Consider the following 15,645-nt stretch of genomic DNA (forward strand, 5'->3'; position numbering starts at 1 on the left):
TTGCAGTATGCAGTTTTTAAAATGTATTAAATAATTGCTTAGTTATAATTATAAAAACAATTCAAATAAGAATGCAGTATTTTTAGCACATAGTATTTTTTTTATACAATTTTTAATTATAACCAACGTATACACTCAGTGATACACTTAAAAACAACTGTTTATCAGCTCGAGCTAGGCGCGTAACATTTCTTAATTACTTTGCTGCTTATAATTTCAGTTGTAAATAATGAAATTACATGTTTTTTGGTCATGGAAAATTTTTTACAAGTACCGTAATTTAGATTTTTAAAAATCTTTATTAAATAATTGGTTATTTTTAATCAATGAATTATAAATAATCTAATAAAAAAGAATGGCTTATTGTTGATGCCAGGCCCATCTGTTCATTTTAAAAAAACAAATGTGGCCTGGGGCACAAGTTTACCCACCCGAGTTGGAGAAGAATTATTTGAATATGCTTCCTCAACCAGTAACCACTGAAACAAACTAAACGCCTCCAAGTGCCACTCGGGAGCAACTTGCTTGATTATAGCAATGTTACAGTCCGATTTGATTTGACACGGTTAGCTCATCTCTTAACGACTATTACATGAGGAAGCAGCAGGATTTCGTCTACCCATTAATTTTCTATAACCCTCATTCGGGTTCCAGGTGAGCTGGAGCCAACCCTCGCTGACTTGAGGTGAGAGAGGTGACAGGTTACACTCTGGACTGGTTGCCAGGCAATCATAGGGGACATAAGACAACCATTTACAACTGCACTGCATTATTGGTAGCGACTAAGAATGAAAAGGACTCCTGCCTATTTAATGCAATGCCACTTAGTGTGCCAGGATTACAATACATACATGGACAGATTTCTTTTTTCCTTTTTTGTAAATCGGGTCGTAAATGAGATAATCATGCCATTTGCTTAGAACACTTCCAATTGGGGATAGGGCTCATATGTAATATATCAACCAATTTTTCTTAGACGATTAAACTCCACATTGTCACACAATTTTAAAACTCATATTAAAAAAAACAAAGATAATGAGCCAGTTGTATATAGTCCAAAAGGTTTTAATAGAGCATTTCTTTCCCTGAATGAGGAATTATGGACTCGAACAAAGTATTTGGTGGGGAGACAAAATATGCACAAGCTTATGAAGGTGTAGATTTTGTACATTTCATACTAATAAATATTTGGGTTGGGATAGATGTGTCTTGTTGGGAGCAACCATCCAAATGTGCATATTGCTGACGATGGGTTGAAACCTCCTATATCAAAATTTGGTAAAATGAATATTTTTCACAAATCATACTGAGTCAGTCCACACTTGTGGGTGTTATTATTTTTTTAAGAGTTGAAAATGGCGTGCTCTTTATGTTTGAACAAATTTGACTTTTTGGGGGTCTTGTGAAAAGTGATCATTTTGGAGGTACCAGGATTCCGCCCAACGACAACAATATTTACCTGCTAAAATGTTAGTTTTTAAAAAAAAAACCTTTACAATTAGTTTTTTAAATATAATTTTTGCTTTTACCAATATATTTTTATTTCTATAGTTTTGTCTTCCATAAATAATCTCTCTCTTGTATCAAAAGAAGAGAATTCATTATTATGAACAATGGCTCATTCATTGTGTACATTGACACACACACGCACTCTCACACAATGCAGCAAGTCAGGAATGAACCCCTCCACAAATCCTTGTGGCTTGATTGAAAAGAGCAACACAAAGTGACCAAGACTTCATCTTATAAACATAATGCACACTAAGTGTACATTTGATCTGTACAAGTGGATTTCATAAAAGATTAAAAGTGTAAAAAGCTATTTTTATAAAAGATGGCAGGGATCCATTCATAGGTCCTCTGCACTTGGTATAAATATTGTTCAATGTTCATCGCACAAAAAAAAAAAAAAAAATCACTACTAAATCGCATGACGTACAAAATAAGCAGACACGTGACTCAGTAGGGCGCAGCGAACCACCTAATGAGGAGGGCGGACGGGGGCGGGCGTGCCCAAACTTCATTTTGGCAGTGGCAAACGAGCTCTACAGGAAGTTGGAGGTGACAAAACCTTGGCTGTGGCTCACTCTACTCTGGTGGATCATGGCACGGTCGTACGCCACCTGCACTGACTTGCGGAGGCTGGGCTTGCGGCCTTCCATGATGCGCAGCTTGTCAGTAGTGTTGTCCACCCCCAGGGGGCTCACCTTGTCACGTGTGAGCCACTGCCTGTGGGCGCAAGGACAGATGCGTGAGACATCAAGTACGTGGCACCACCTGAGGCGCAATAACTTGGGGGCATCTTCTCTGGCGTACTCAAGTCGGAAAATATGTTCTGCTGCGTGCATTCTCCTCTCGACGTTAGTGTTTTGAAATTCATGGAATGGATGCAATCTGGGTGGAGCGATGCACCAAGGGAAGTCACACACACGCGTATGCATATAGTCTGCTTTGCGCGAATGCAATGTGTTTTATTTCGCAGGACTGATGTCACAATGCTAACATTTCGACACTGATACTGTACCTGCATTAAAAAACCCAAAACAAAACAAAAAAAAACCCTCCATATGGAATTCTAACAATAATACATCAAAAGCTTCTGTAAAAAGCAGTGAAATAACAGCTGAGCTCTGAACTTCAATTTAGTAACGTGATAACATGATCAGCTGTCCACGTTAGTAACCGCTGTCCCTGGAAGGGTTAATTCAAACCATCACGAGCAACATTTCACAAAGACCAGAATCCTCGTCTCACCATGTTCGCTTGTTGTCAAAGAAGAGCACCAGGTAGAGCCTCTGGTTGCTCTCCTCCTGCCTCTGCTCCCCCAATCGGAGGACATCTTTGGGTGGGACTGGAATGGGCACGCCATTGAGCAGAAGGCCCTCTTCCGGCATCTCTGGGTCGATGATCTGGAACAAGCTTGCGGTCAGTCAGACTGATGATGAGGCGGTGCCCGAAGAATGGTTCCAAAGACCCGAAAGGGCTGTCATACCAGGGCGGGATAGGAGGGATATCCTCGACACTTGGCCCAAACCAGGTCTAGAGGCTCGAGCTCGGTCTCATCCTCAGATGGTTGGCTACCAATACCTACGGTTAACAAAAAAGCGTATCAATTTACTGTGCGATGGAAAAGATGAGAGAGCACAATGAACACACACCAGTGTAATCAGCGTCTCCATTGACCAGTTCCAGGAAGGGCGCTTTGGAAAGGGCGGGTTTCCCCAGGCTTCGTTTCAGTGGCGAGGTGCTACAAAAAAAAAAACACACGCTGTATTAGTCAAACAATTATGTCCGGCAACGAGTCAACTAGGACAGGCAAATTTTTTTTTTTTTTTACATTTCTTTACGGAGGACCGGACAGGGGCTGTATTCAGAATCGGATTCGGCGTCTTTGTGCTTGTCGAAGCCGTTGGTCAGTCCTGAAAGCGAAGGAGAGCAATGTCAAGAGAACTGGAACAGACACGCAACCTCAGTGGTAGCCAACAAAAGTATTCAGACAATTACGTTTTTGTTTTGTTTTTATTTCACATTAGCTGCAAAGAAATTTCTGATTTCGATTTATTTATTGATATGAAAGGCAAGGCAAATTTATATTGGGGATAAAAACTATCCTGTCAGGTATCGTGAAAAAAGACATTTAATTGGTGAAGGAAAATTGAGATGTTGTATGACACCTCCGAGCTACATTATTTGATACACCTGCATTCAGAGCCTGGAGCAAGATCCAATACAAGAGCTCCATATTTCTCAGTAAAATAAATATAAGTGGAATTAATCAGTTGCAGCTATTGTTGCCATTTTCAGCAGTAGAAAGTTAATATTTTATCTCTAATGAACTTGATAACGTCATTATTTTTCAAGTGGCGTATGTACAGGTGTTCATCGTACATGAAAAATAATGATGTGATTAAATTAAATTTAAATTCATTCTGGACAAAATATTCGCTTTTTACATTAGTGAAGTATCCCTTTAAAAGCAAATGTCTTGGACTTGGGTGAAAAAAAAATCTCTATTATGTTATATTTTGGCCCATCCCTTAAGTGTATAGTCTAAGGCAGGGGTGTCCAAACTTTTTGCCAAGGGGGCCAGATTTTATGTGGTAAAATGTCGGGGGGCCGACCTTGGCTGACATTCTTAACATTGAACAACAATATTGTTCAACAAATTTTAGTAAGCCAGTCTGTTTCACATTTCCATTTTTATTTTAATTTCAACAATCTTAAGAATTTCTTTTGGTTCATTTGAAACAGGAATTTGAAATATGACATATCAGTCAATATAAACACGGAGTGATGTCTTGTTAACTCGTGAGTGATGCCCTCTAGTGTCTAAATGCTATTACTCATTTAGTGAATGCTATTACTCATTTAGCCACTAGAGGGAAGCAGTACTCTATGAAACATCACTCACCAGTCTACGAGACCTCAGTCAATGCAACACGTGTTCCATGGCGCCCAACCTGCGGGCCAGACGGCACTGATTTTATGACGGGGGCCGAGGGCCGGATGAAATTCGACCGCGGGCCGGATTTGGCCCGCGGGCCGGACTTTGGACATGCCTGGTCTAAGGGGACTAAATATACTTTTTGTTACGTGAACCTTCCATGATTTTGTTGGTGCGTCATGTTTAAATCAATAAACTAAATAGGTAAAGTTTCTTACCACCTTTTAACATTTTGTCGAGTTCTCCATCTGAGCTCATGTCTTGACTCCATGGGTCATTCAGGCAGGGGGGGCCGATGGCTTTCTGAGGGGTTTTGTTAGGCGTGGAAGAAGGCGTAGTGGAAGGGGTGTTGGGTGCAGAGGGTGACGCGCTTGCACGGTCATCCTGCGACCCCTCCCCGTTAGGCAACGCATTGTCTCGGCAAACCTTTGCACCATTTTTGGCCTTTTTGAACAACACGGCGGTCCGTCGTCCAACGCCCCCGGCGAGCGGTCGTGTGGGGATGGCGAGGTCAGGGAGGCCGTTGGGCACCACCTGCCCCTCGCTGTGCAAACTCTGCAGTGGCGATGTCTCCCGGACATTCGTGCAACCGTTGCATCCTGCGTCGCTGTTTGCAAGGCTGCCGATGAGCTTTCGGCGTTTGCATGGCCATCTGGAGAAAGGGGCCTCCTTCGTGATCGGTCGCAGTGTGGGAGGCTCCAGGGGCGCGTCGCCAAGACGTGGAGGAGGGGCCGGCCCGGTGGGTTCCAGTGTTGGGGGCGAGGTGGATTTGAGGTCTTCTGGAAGAAGGGGGGAAAGGTGAATATTCACTTTCACTCTACATGTAGTTCCATGAAATTGAGTTATGTGGGGTGATGTGGTGGTGTTGTAGTCACACTGGAGAATGGTGTCCTGCCCGGTCTCTGATCCAAAATTCGACATAACTGTCTCACCACAGCACAAAAAGAGACTTGAGCTTCAGTGGAACCTCTGGAGTCAAACACAATCGGTTCCAGGACGCCAGCCAATTTGATTTAGAATCCATTTTTCACAAAAGAATCTGGTCCTGGGTCAAAGTGGCAGTCGTATGTGTGTATGTAACATTTTTACATTGAGAAAAAATATAATTACAGCTGTTCGGTAGGGAAATAAGAACATTTTCAAGGCAATCATAATATCAGTAATGCAATGCTGACGGAAAGGATTAAGTGTAACTCGGAGGTATGAAAGTGAAAGGTATGAAAGCCAGCCACAATAATACCAAGCTTGACAATTAGTCCAATTCCAATAAATCCTTTTAATGCTTCAGTGAGTTAAAGTCTCATACGCCAAGCATGGCAGTGGTTCAAAACTTCACCAATTCCAAACAGTACGAGCACATTGGCGCTTGACTTGATGGAGGTTCCACTGTATTCTTGTCACGATATTAAGACAAGTGAAGAATTATCATTGCTCTCACAACTGCACACCAGCACCGTGGTACCAGGTCTGGATTGAAATGGTGCCACTGACCAGAATCAGTTTCCTCCCACCCTCCTCCACGACGGTATGAGCCTGTTCGAACCCGAAGTGGGATGATATGACATGACTGTACAGCACGTGGCCAATGAAGAGTGGTGAGGCCATGAGAGGGATATGTAGAAGAGGTGCAGAGTGTACTTTGAAAGAGGAGTTGTGAGGCAGCCATGGCTAACGAGACTCTGTGGGCCCCTACTTACTAGACTGCAGACAGTGTGGTGGTTGGGGTTGGTGCGTGGGGGAGACCCTGGCTCAATTACCTGAGGACAATGTGCCGTTAGCTCATGTTCACAACTGGTCTGTCTCATTGAAACAAAAGTGGGTTTCAAGGGAAGCAGAAGAAGGGGGGGAAAAAGCACATGCACCGGCAAGTTCTCTGAGACACCGGCTTTTGATCGCTAACCTTTGTCGGATGCGGAAAGGCCATTTTCTGCCTTGATGTCGTTGGCCTTGTCGTCTTCCTCCTCCTCTTCCTCATCGCTGTCTTCTTTTAGACGGCCGTTGTGAAGGCTGTGGCGGTGCGGACCCTGCCGGAAGCGAATGTTGTTGATCTCGCGGCGGAGCAGGCGCATGCGTCGCGTGCGAGCGCTGCTGCATCGCATGGAGCTGACAAAGTCCAGCTTGTCCAGCAGCTCCTTCAGCTGCTCCTCCACACTCATATGGAGACGGTTGTCTGGGTTCAGCACACAGTCCACTGGACAAAAAAAAAAGTAAGGGCACGTTAGCAGGCAAGCTTGACCTGTTCTTAATATTTGTCTATAGTGGCCCATCAAAAGATTAAATATCTCATAACATTCGTACGATGAACTCATATCTTGGGAAAAATGTGCCTAAAATTGAAACTTTGGACATTGAAAATGTATCACTGCGTGACGTCAACATATCATGTATGCCATTTGCGCGCCTCACGACACCTACATTTAACAAACGATTAAAACCGTTTTATGTTTTCATTTGGCTTTTTGAGAAAAACCCTCAATGAGAAAACATGAGAAGACTGACTTTAGCACTTGAGGTGACTGTGATGCAAGTGGACTAATTTAAAGCTGTTAAGACTCAACCTACTTTTGTCCAGAGTATGTTTTAATGCCCTGCAAATTTGAGATCAAGCAAATGGCACTGCAGTAACAGATTTTATTTTGATAGGTTTCTACTTCCTCTTCCTGTGTGCCGCAGTACTCTCAAGCAGAGCCAATATTTATCAATGTTTTGTGAGGAAGCGGAGGATAGGTGTTTGTTTTATTAGCCAGTTAGCTTTTTCATGTCTTGGATTACATTAGTGGACAGTGTTGGTCAACCTTTATTGACTCAAGGCCGCCATTCCACATTACGCAGGCCTCGGGTGGCAATTAATGTCATTGGTTCTATGTAACCTGTTGAATACAGTCAATCAAATCTCAGTCTACGTAATGAATTAGTCAGAATTTGACTTCTCAGAAGTTGACCAACATCACAAAACGGATTGTGGTTGACTTTGTCACTCTCCACAAAAGGAAAGAACTTCCTGCACCATACCGTCCTCCCATGTACAGCTGTAAAATTCTCGCTTCTGCTGTGACTCGGGGAGGTGCATGCCAGTCTCCAGCTCCAGGCCCATGTTGGTGGCCTGTCGTTGGGCATGACGCAACACGGCTCCCCCAAGTTCCTGAAGACGCAGTGCGGTGCGGTGGAAGATGGTCTCCTTGCTGTTGTACAGTAGGCAGTTGGACACCATCAAGTTGAAGTCAACTTCCAGGTCAGCCACAGAACGGTAGACATGATTTTCTAGCTTGGAGCGCATTGTTGAAAAGTCCATTGGATGACTTATGAACTCCATGTAGTCTGGTACCTGGTGAGACCACACACATTAGTTAATGAGACAATCGACAAGCTCTGCATTATTTTTGGGAGACATATCTTCACATATTAATGAACCAGACCGCTAAATTTCCCCATAAATCTTATCCCTTAATCTCACCAATACATATGCTTGGATATTTGTGTGCATTCTAGTTTGTGGGAATGATGGAAAACATTTTAGAATGTCTGACCTCCTTGAGGTTGACTGGTTCCGCAAAGATCTCAGCTGTGTCCTTCTCCTGCAGGTGGTCCAGAGTTGAACGGAGTAATAACAACATCGGGGTCAACTGCAGCTCCAGAGCTGCCTGATGGACTTTGATCTGCAATTATTAAACGCTCAATGAAAGTGACTGGCGGAAGATACTGTACATCTGGGAAAGAAACTCTCGAAAGACAAGAAACAATGAAAGGCAACTTGACTCAAATTTGAAACAATTTTACGAGTAGCACAGTGGCCCCTCACCTGAATTTTTTGGAGCTCCTACAGTAAGTTTACTGGCAAAGTAAATATTCACTGTCGCTGATGGTGTGTAGTGGTTCACTCGCCCGATTTACATACAGGCAACGTGGGATCAGTTCCCACCCAGTGACGGTGCAGATGTAGGTGTGAATGGTCTCTATATGTGCCCTGTTGACTGACTGGCGACCAGTTTAGGGTAGAGTTCGTCTTCCACCCAAAATCAGCTGGGATAGGCTCCCGCAGCCTGACCTTGTTCAGGACGAGTGGTGGTGAAAATTCTCTCGATGTTTATGCTGGCAACCCGAAGATGTCATTTCAACCAATGATAGGTTTACAACCACCAACACCTGTCATAATTCATGAATGGCAAATATCCAATCCATCCATTTTGTATCCCAATTATCCTCACTAGGCTTGCAGGTGAGCTGGAGCCTATGCCTGAAGACTTTGGAAAGAAGGGAGGCACACCAAAGACAAGCTGCCAGCCAACAACAGGGCACATACAGACCAACAATCCTTTCACACCCGCAATCAATATTTTCACGTGAGAAAAGTAACCAAAGGTAATAGGTATATTCCATTCTGATTTGTTTTATTTTGTTCAGCTGTTTATTGTCAATGAAATGAGTATAATTTTATTTACTTGAAAGATTTTGTAATTCCATAAAAAATAATTGAACTACATTTGTGTGATGTGTGTGCTGACTGAATCTAAATGGTGATATCTGAAATAATCCTTCAAAAAGGCATGGAAACAGACACGATATAGGCTTGAAATCACAATTGGCGCTTAGACATGCAGCCTTACATCGTCTTACTCATCGTTACCTGTTCTCGCTTGAGTTTCTCCCTTTTACGGATGAGCTCCACCAGCAGCCTGGCCTTTTCAAGGTCATGTCGAAGTTTCTGCCAATATCTCAGAGCTTCTCTGGCTGCGGATACTTGTTCATCAACCACCTCAGGCTACAACGTGAAAGAGTTAAAAATATAGAATTTATTTGAACTTTACATCCCAGAACTATCCAATCAAATTAAGAATCTTGCTCGAGTAACAGGGGGAAAAAAAAAGAAAAAAAAGGAGTCTCAAGTCCCAGCCTGACCTGTTCGGTGTTCCGTTGGGATTGGACATTAGAGTGCAAACGACGGACCAGTGGCACACCGTTTCGGGACTGACGCTTCAATAACCAGTAGTTATGCAGCCTCTGCATGAATTGACTCTTCCTTTGAAAGAGAATACCTTTGCAGATGTCATTCAACCTGAACAGGAGCAAGAGATTCAAGTTGATTAGGGCCTGATACATTAATCGGCCAATGCCTTTCAAAAATCGTCTAACTTTTCCAAATGTTTTTACCTCTATGTACTCTAACCATTTATAGCGGTAGAACACAAGTAACACTGCTCTCATTATTTATGACACATAAATCTATAGCATAAACTCATATTCTAAATGGAGTCAATCAAATCTGTTGATCAGGTAATTTTATGGACCTGTCATTGAAAGACAAAGCAAATAGTACATTTTTTACAAGCAATGCAAAGGTGAGCTATGCGAAGAAATTGTGCAAGTAACTGACCAGGATTTTACTACTTTACACAGAACCTAAAGTCACAGTTTGTTTAAAAGAAGAAAAAAAAAGACAAACATAGTGCAAGATAAATGTGTTGAATTTGACACATTCAACACGTATATGACAAGGATATATGTCCTAATTACTTCATTAATTAAATGCAGTGTGCCACATAATCCATACTGGTAACTGTCAAGGAAAGTTATTTTTTTTCCCAACCATCAGTTGACTCCTGCTACTCACGGTGAATGGGGACCAGGGTGGGTTGCAAACAGCGAGAAAATAGCGCATATAATGGACACCCACTGAAATGCATTGGGTCTGGGGATGAATATTATTTTACACTGTATACCACATGTCCAAAGTCCGGCCCGCGGGCCAAATCCGGCCCGCGGTCGATGTTCATCCGGCCCTCGGCCCCTGTCATAAAATCAGTGCCGTCTGGCCCGCAGGTTGGGCGCAATGGAACACGTGTTGCATTGACTGAGGTCTCGTAGACTGGGGAGTGATGTTTCATAGAGTACTGCTTCCCTCTAGTGGCTAAATGAGTAATAGCAATCACTAAATGAGTAATAGCATTTAGACACTAGAGGGCATCACTCACGAGTTAACAAGACATCACTCCGTGTTTATATTGACTGATATGTCATATTTCAAATGATCCTTGCAGTTGTGGATATGTGTATTGCTTGTTCATTTCCCTGTTGTTCGAGTCAAAGGTTTTGTGACTATTGAAAAGTCATGGTGATACATTTTATGTTTCAAATCAATCAATTTGCACTCAGGAGACTTCTGTTTAAGAAAAAGTCAAGTGAATAAGCAGTTGCATGAAATTAAAATAAAAATGGAAATGTGAAACAGACTGGCTTACTAAAATTTGTTGAACAATATTGTTGTTCAATGTAAAGAATATCAGCCAAGGTCGGCCCCCCGACATTTTACCACATAAGATCTGGCCCCCTTGGCAAAAAGTTTGGACACCCCTGCTGTATACAGTACATTATATACCTATTTTTTTTACTAATTGGCCAATGAAACTGTAATCTGTATTTTTTTTTATGCCCAAAATTAGGACCGGACTAAAGTTGATTGTTACCGGGTTTGCATTCTTATAGTTTTGTGCATGAGTTTTATATGACATTTTGATGGCGAGAAATATACCGGTAAACTTCCCCCATTTAAATTGTTCTCCCTCAATGCTTAATAAATAACAAACGTCTTCTTCTTCTCCTTTCGGCTTGTCCCTTTTCAGGGGTTGCCACAGCGAGTCTGTGGCAACAGCGAGTCTGTGGCAACCCTGTGCGCTTAATAAATAATAAACATTATAACAACAACAAAAAATAATCAAAGTCACCTGCAATACTGGTTAATGAGTGTGTACTGAATATGGTGAAATTAAAGGCTGAATTTGTGGCACCTACAATAAATAAGAAGAACAAATACAAATGTGAGGACTATATCTACATATACACGTTGCTCACACAACACCCACATTGCAATGCTCTAAAATATACCTGCTTGCGGGTATTTCAGGCACAATGACTTGAGGCATTGAAGCATTGTTCAGTGTTGCGGAGCCTGCGTCCCTCTTCCCTTTCTTTTTATCCATCTTGCAATCGCTCTCAGACTTTTTGCCTTTTTTAAGTGTCACGGGACCATCGGTGTATGCACTTCGCCCTCGACTGGCCCTCCCTCGGCTGCCCACCACGCGCCCTTCACTCTCCTCATCAGAGGTACCATCCTGGCCCGCTGGTGAATGAATCTCACAGAAGGCCGTTTTCTTCACAGAAAACGTGGTCCCGTTGACGTTTGTCTCTCGTACTGGGTCGATTTTCATGAACAGGCCTGCGCGTTGCGCGCAAGTGACGTGAAAGGCAGTGTAACAGTTGGCTTTGTGGCACTGGATGGATGCCCCGTGACCTTTCTGCTTACAAAGGTAGCATGTCAGTTTCCAGCGTGCTGGGGGAATGTTGTTGACACCTTCCACTGGTTCCAAAAAAACTGTATTGGCAAAACAGACTTCAGGGATCCAGATAGCGCAGACTACATGCGCCCAGCGGCCGTCGCTGGTTTGCTTAAAGGCGCCGCCTCTGTTGGGGCACAGTACGCAGTCGACGGGTTTCTGCGGGGACTGAAGGCAGCAGCGGCAGAGCCACTGTCCTTCGGGGATGTAGGGAACACCGTAGCATTCCTGGTGCACGGCCAAGTTGCACGCGTCACAGAAAAGGATGACGTTGCTGTTGAGACACTCGTCGTCCAAGCAGACGCAACAGAAGGCGTCGTCATCGATGGCGTTTTGACAGGGCACCCGAATGCGCGCCTCCCGGTACGCCTCGTCCTCGAGGCGGTCCACCAACAGCTCAAAAGTGTCTGCCGATAGCGCGGCGTAACCCTCCGCTGTCCGCCTGGCATTGACCATCTCCAACCAGGCCGAGTCTTCCTCGTCCATGTCGTATTCGGCCAGCGCTTCCTGGTCCTCGGTCAAACGTTCGATGTAGCGGTAGTATGCCGCGGGCAGAGGAGGTGCCTCCACATGGGTGAAAGTGTCTACAAGGCGAAACGAAGGCTCAGGAAGGGGTATAAGGTGATTGTGCGTTGCATTTAACTTTTCAGGCGTTTGCGGTTGAGCGCGGGCGTAGTGGTTTTTCGAAGGTGGTGGAGACTTGAAAGACGGACATTTGTAGTCTTTCCGGCGGCCACGGGGCATGTTGGGCTTGCAGACAATTTGCGTGGCACTGATGGGAGGCGATGGCTGCTCGCTGTTCTCTTTGTTGCTGTTACACTCGCTGATGTCCTGCGCCATCATTTCGTCCTCAGTGATGACGACCAAAGGCTCCAAAATGGAGATGCGGTGAAGCCGGCCATCCAGCTCCACTTCCACAATCTTCTGAGCCTGAGCATAGCTCAGCATTTCTCTGCTTGGCGATGCTTTGAGAATGTACGGGGATGGGGATCGCTGGCGCGCAACAACGCCACAGCTACCGACTGGTGCCCCCTTAGACTTCCTGTCATCTTTGCCACATCCTGGGCCCACCAGGCCTTTTCGGCGTGGCTTCCTCATGGGCCACCGATCACACGTTCCCTCCTGCGGAATTCAAATCAAGCAAAATTACACCAAAAGGCAGCGACAAACAACGTTGTCGAGCAGATATCATTTACCGGTAAATAATACATCAACGGTGGTGCAGAAAAACATGCAACAAGTGTTAACACTCGTAAGCCAACTGCAATACAAAATGTCTATTACCATTTCTATACAAGTCATAGGGAAGTAGCAAAGTCTTCAATATGCTATTGAAACCTAATTACAATTGGGTGTGAGTTAAGTTTTGTCCTAATTGGCTCATTCTAGATGAGATGCCGCAGCCAGCGGGACCTTTGTGGTTTCATGTTGGGTATAGCAGGTGCCCTGGGCAGCAGAGGCAACATAAACAAAAGCGGACAGTTGAGCTTCATTGCAATTTCATCATTTCGGACGAGACAGCAGACGAGCAAGACTCCGTGGATTGTTGTTGGATCTGGCAGAGCGCCGAGGCAAAACATAAACAAAAGCAGGGCAGCCGATCCAAGCTATGGCTAAGTTAATGGCTCAAAGTGATGATAAATGGTTCAGAAATAAAGGAATGGATAGCAAAAGACACTGCCCTGTCCTACTGTACTTGTTGGTCCTTGAAAATCTCTTCAAATGAAAATGTTGGCTAGTTGTAAATGTTTGTGGTCCATCTTTTTTTTTTAAGTGTGTGTGCATGTAAACGTGCAATGTCACTGCTGACTAAATACATTTTTGAGTGATTTGTTTTTTTGAAGCCTTAAACACTAGTCAACAAAACATGGCCAACTTTATTAATAGGTACTGACATGCATCAGCGCTTTTGAGATTCCCCATCACCTCACCGTGTGAAGTGACAAGAGTTCATCAAGTGGCAAAACATCCGAACCTGCTGCATTACTATGAAACAGGATTCAAATGTTTTATTCTTTTGAGCGGAAGTAACATATATTTGTAGTCTATCAAAAAAAAAAAGAAAAAAAAAAAAAAAAGATTGTTTATCAGTATCTGTTTGGAGAAGCAGAAAGTTACCGGCATCAGGGGGGAAAAAAGTAAGATGACAATTTAAACTTTCATTCATTCATTCATTCATCTTCCGAACCGCTTGATCCTCACCAGGGTCGCGGGGGTGCTGGAGACTATCCCAGCTGTCTTCGGGCAGTAGGCGGGGGACACCCTGAATTGGTTGCCAGCCAATCACAGGGCACACAGAGACAAACAACCATCCACGCTCATACTCGCACCTAGGGACAATTTAGAGTGTTCAATCAGCCTGCCACGCATGTTTTTGGAATGTGGGAGGAAACCGGAGCACCCGGAGAAAACCCACGCAGGCCCGGGGAGAACATGCAAACTCCACACAGGGAGGCCAGAGCTGGAATCGAACCCGGTACCTCTGCACTGTGAAGCCGACGTGCTACCCACTGGACTATCGGGCCGCTCCAATAAATTTATGAACAGATATATAATATGAATTGTAAAACAATAAACGTGTTATTTGGAAGCAATTTGAATTTACAATAATAATTTTAATCAGAGACGCAATGTGTCTTGCATACTGTACCCTAGAAAATGCAAAAATATTTTGAAAGGAAACATTATTATTATTACAATAAGATGGATAGCTGACTCCTTACTTTCGTGTCTGGTCAAGGTCGGCCGAGAACAGGAACATGAAACGTTCGCATTATTTTCGTTAACTGTAACTTCAACAACTTCACTCCTCTCTAACTCAGTCAAAACACAAAGGCGGCCAGCCAATCAGCTTTCAGGAATACTTGATTGAGCCATCCTGAGCCAATCACCTCGAAGAAAGCCGCAGAACTCCAACAGCTCTGTGTCCTTATTTCTGGAGTACACTGTCAGCCATATTTACAGTTTTAAAACACCATACTAAGCACTTTACACCTTACTTTCACCCATGTCATTTTGAAGTATGGTCTTATGTCCATTTTCCCCGAGAAAGACGTTATGACAGTTGTCCGGGGCGGTCATTTAACATTTTTTTATGTGCAGCTAGCTCGATTGCTAACTTTGACAAATATGCTATAGTAACATAATGTCTTCTTTTTACACTGACACGGAAAGAACAAAACACGTCGTCGCTGTTTGGTAATCAGTTAAAGTTTTTACGTGATTACCGATTAAAAGAAAACATTCTTACCTATTATGGCAATTGGGTGACACGAGTAGCTCCACAGCCGGCGGTCTGAGGCGTTTCTACACAAATGGTTGCCACTTAGCCTGTGGTGTTACTTTACTGGACCCCCGTAGCTAAACGCTAACTTACGCTTAGCCAGCTACAGTCTGTTGCCACACCCGGTATGTGTCGTTATTTATTAACGGGTCCGCCCTTAAGCAAAACGGCGATTCGGGAGTTGGGGAATAACGCCCATACATCCAACCAACATACGAGTCACATCTGCAATTTTACTCTAAGAGACTATATAATGTCGACCTAATTTTGTGGGTTAGCCTCCTTCGGCTAGCCTTGCAAACCTCGCTAACTCCATTGGTATGATCACACACATCCGGACGCATCTTTCAAAACAAAAGTTTTTAAAACGACACGCTAATCATTGCATTCATTTCACTTTCTGTCATCGTTATTCAGAAATATTTGTATTTATTACACACACCACTCTATCTAATGTAGTCGTAATTTAATTGGTCGTTGATCAGGGTAAGAGTTGATCGTTATATAATTAGCTCATGTGTCGTTTCACTTCCGGTTTATCTAACACTGGACAACTTGATGTAGGTAACGCCCGCTCTCTAGACGTCACT

The 15,645-nt window shown here is 43.6% G+C and overlaps 2 protein-coding genes across 4 annotated transcripts in view; both read right to left on the reverse strand.

Moving 5' to 3' along the window:
• The window catches only part of bcas2 (BCAS2 pre-mRNA processing factor), a 69,453-nt gene extending 60,288 nt beyond the window's left edge, over window positions 1-9,165 (reverse strand). Inside the window, exon 1 of the mRNA XM_052059836.1 lies at window positions 9,162-9,165. The gene's annotated coding sequence lies outside the window, so the exon portion shown is untranslated. The remainder of the gene's footprint in view (window positions 1-9,161) is intronic.
• Window positions 1,484-15,395, reverse strand: brpf3b (bromodomain and PHD finger containing, 3b). Of its 3 annotated transcripts, none has more exons than XM_052059716.1 (13): window positions 15,023-15,395; window positions 11,324-12,894; window positions 9,341-9,497; window positions 9,069-9,203; window positions 7,972-8,100; window positions 7,457-7,769; window positions 6,345-6,635; window positions 4,663-5,220; window positions 3,338-3,419; window positions 3,159-3,247; window positions 2,993-3,087; window positions 2,755-2,909; window positions 1,484-2,229 (listed from the first exon to the last, which is right to left on the reverse strand). In XM_052059716.1, the coding sequence occupies exons 2-13, from the start codon at window positions 12,868-12,870 to the stop codon at window positions 2,046-2,048; spliced, it is 3,735 nt and encodes a 1,244-aa protein (XP_051915676.1). In that variant the 5' UTR covers window positions 12,871-12,894; window positions 15,023-15,395; the 3' UTR covers window positions 1,484-2,045. The 3 variants fall into 3 exon arrangements, with proteins under 3 accessions (XP_051915676.1, XP_051915675.1, XP_051915674.1); XM_052059715.1 differs by having other exon boundaries at window positions 4,666-5,223; window positions 15,023-15,394; XM_052059714.1 differs by having other exon boundaries at window positions 4,663-5,223; window positions 15,023-15,394.
• Between the last annotated feature and the right edge of the window lie 250 nt (window positions 15,396-15,645).

This window comes from Hippocampus zosterae, chromosome 2 (genome assembly GCF_025434085.1).
Source record: "Hippocampus zosterae strain Florida chromosome 2, ASM2543408v3, whole genome shotgun sequence".
NCBI classification, from domain to species: Eukaryota; Metazoa; Chordata; class Actinopteri; order Syngnathiformes; family Syngnathidae; genus Hippocampus; species Hippocampus zosterae.

Excerpts from the sequence above, each read along its gene's own strand:
- brpf3b (XM_052059714.1), bottom strand. The coding sequence starts at position 12,870 with ATGAGGAAGCCACGCCGAAAAGGCCTGGTGGGCCCAGGATGTGGCAAA. Across the intron at positions 3,088-3,158 it reads TGGAGACGCTGATTACACTG|GTATTGGTAGCCAACCATCT; the intron begins GTGTGTGTTCAT and ends TGTTAACCGTAG. Across the intron at positions 2,230-2,754 it reads TTTGACAACAAGCGAACATG|GCAGTGGCTCACACGTGACA; the intron begins GTGAGACGAGGA and ends TTGCGCCCACAG.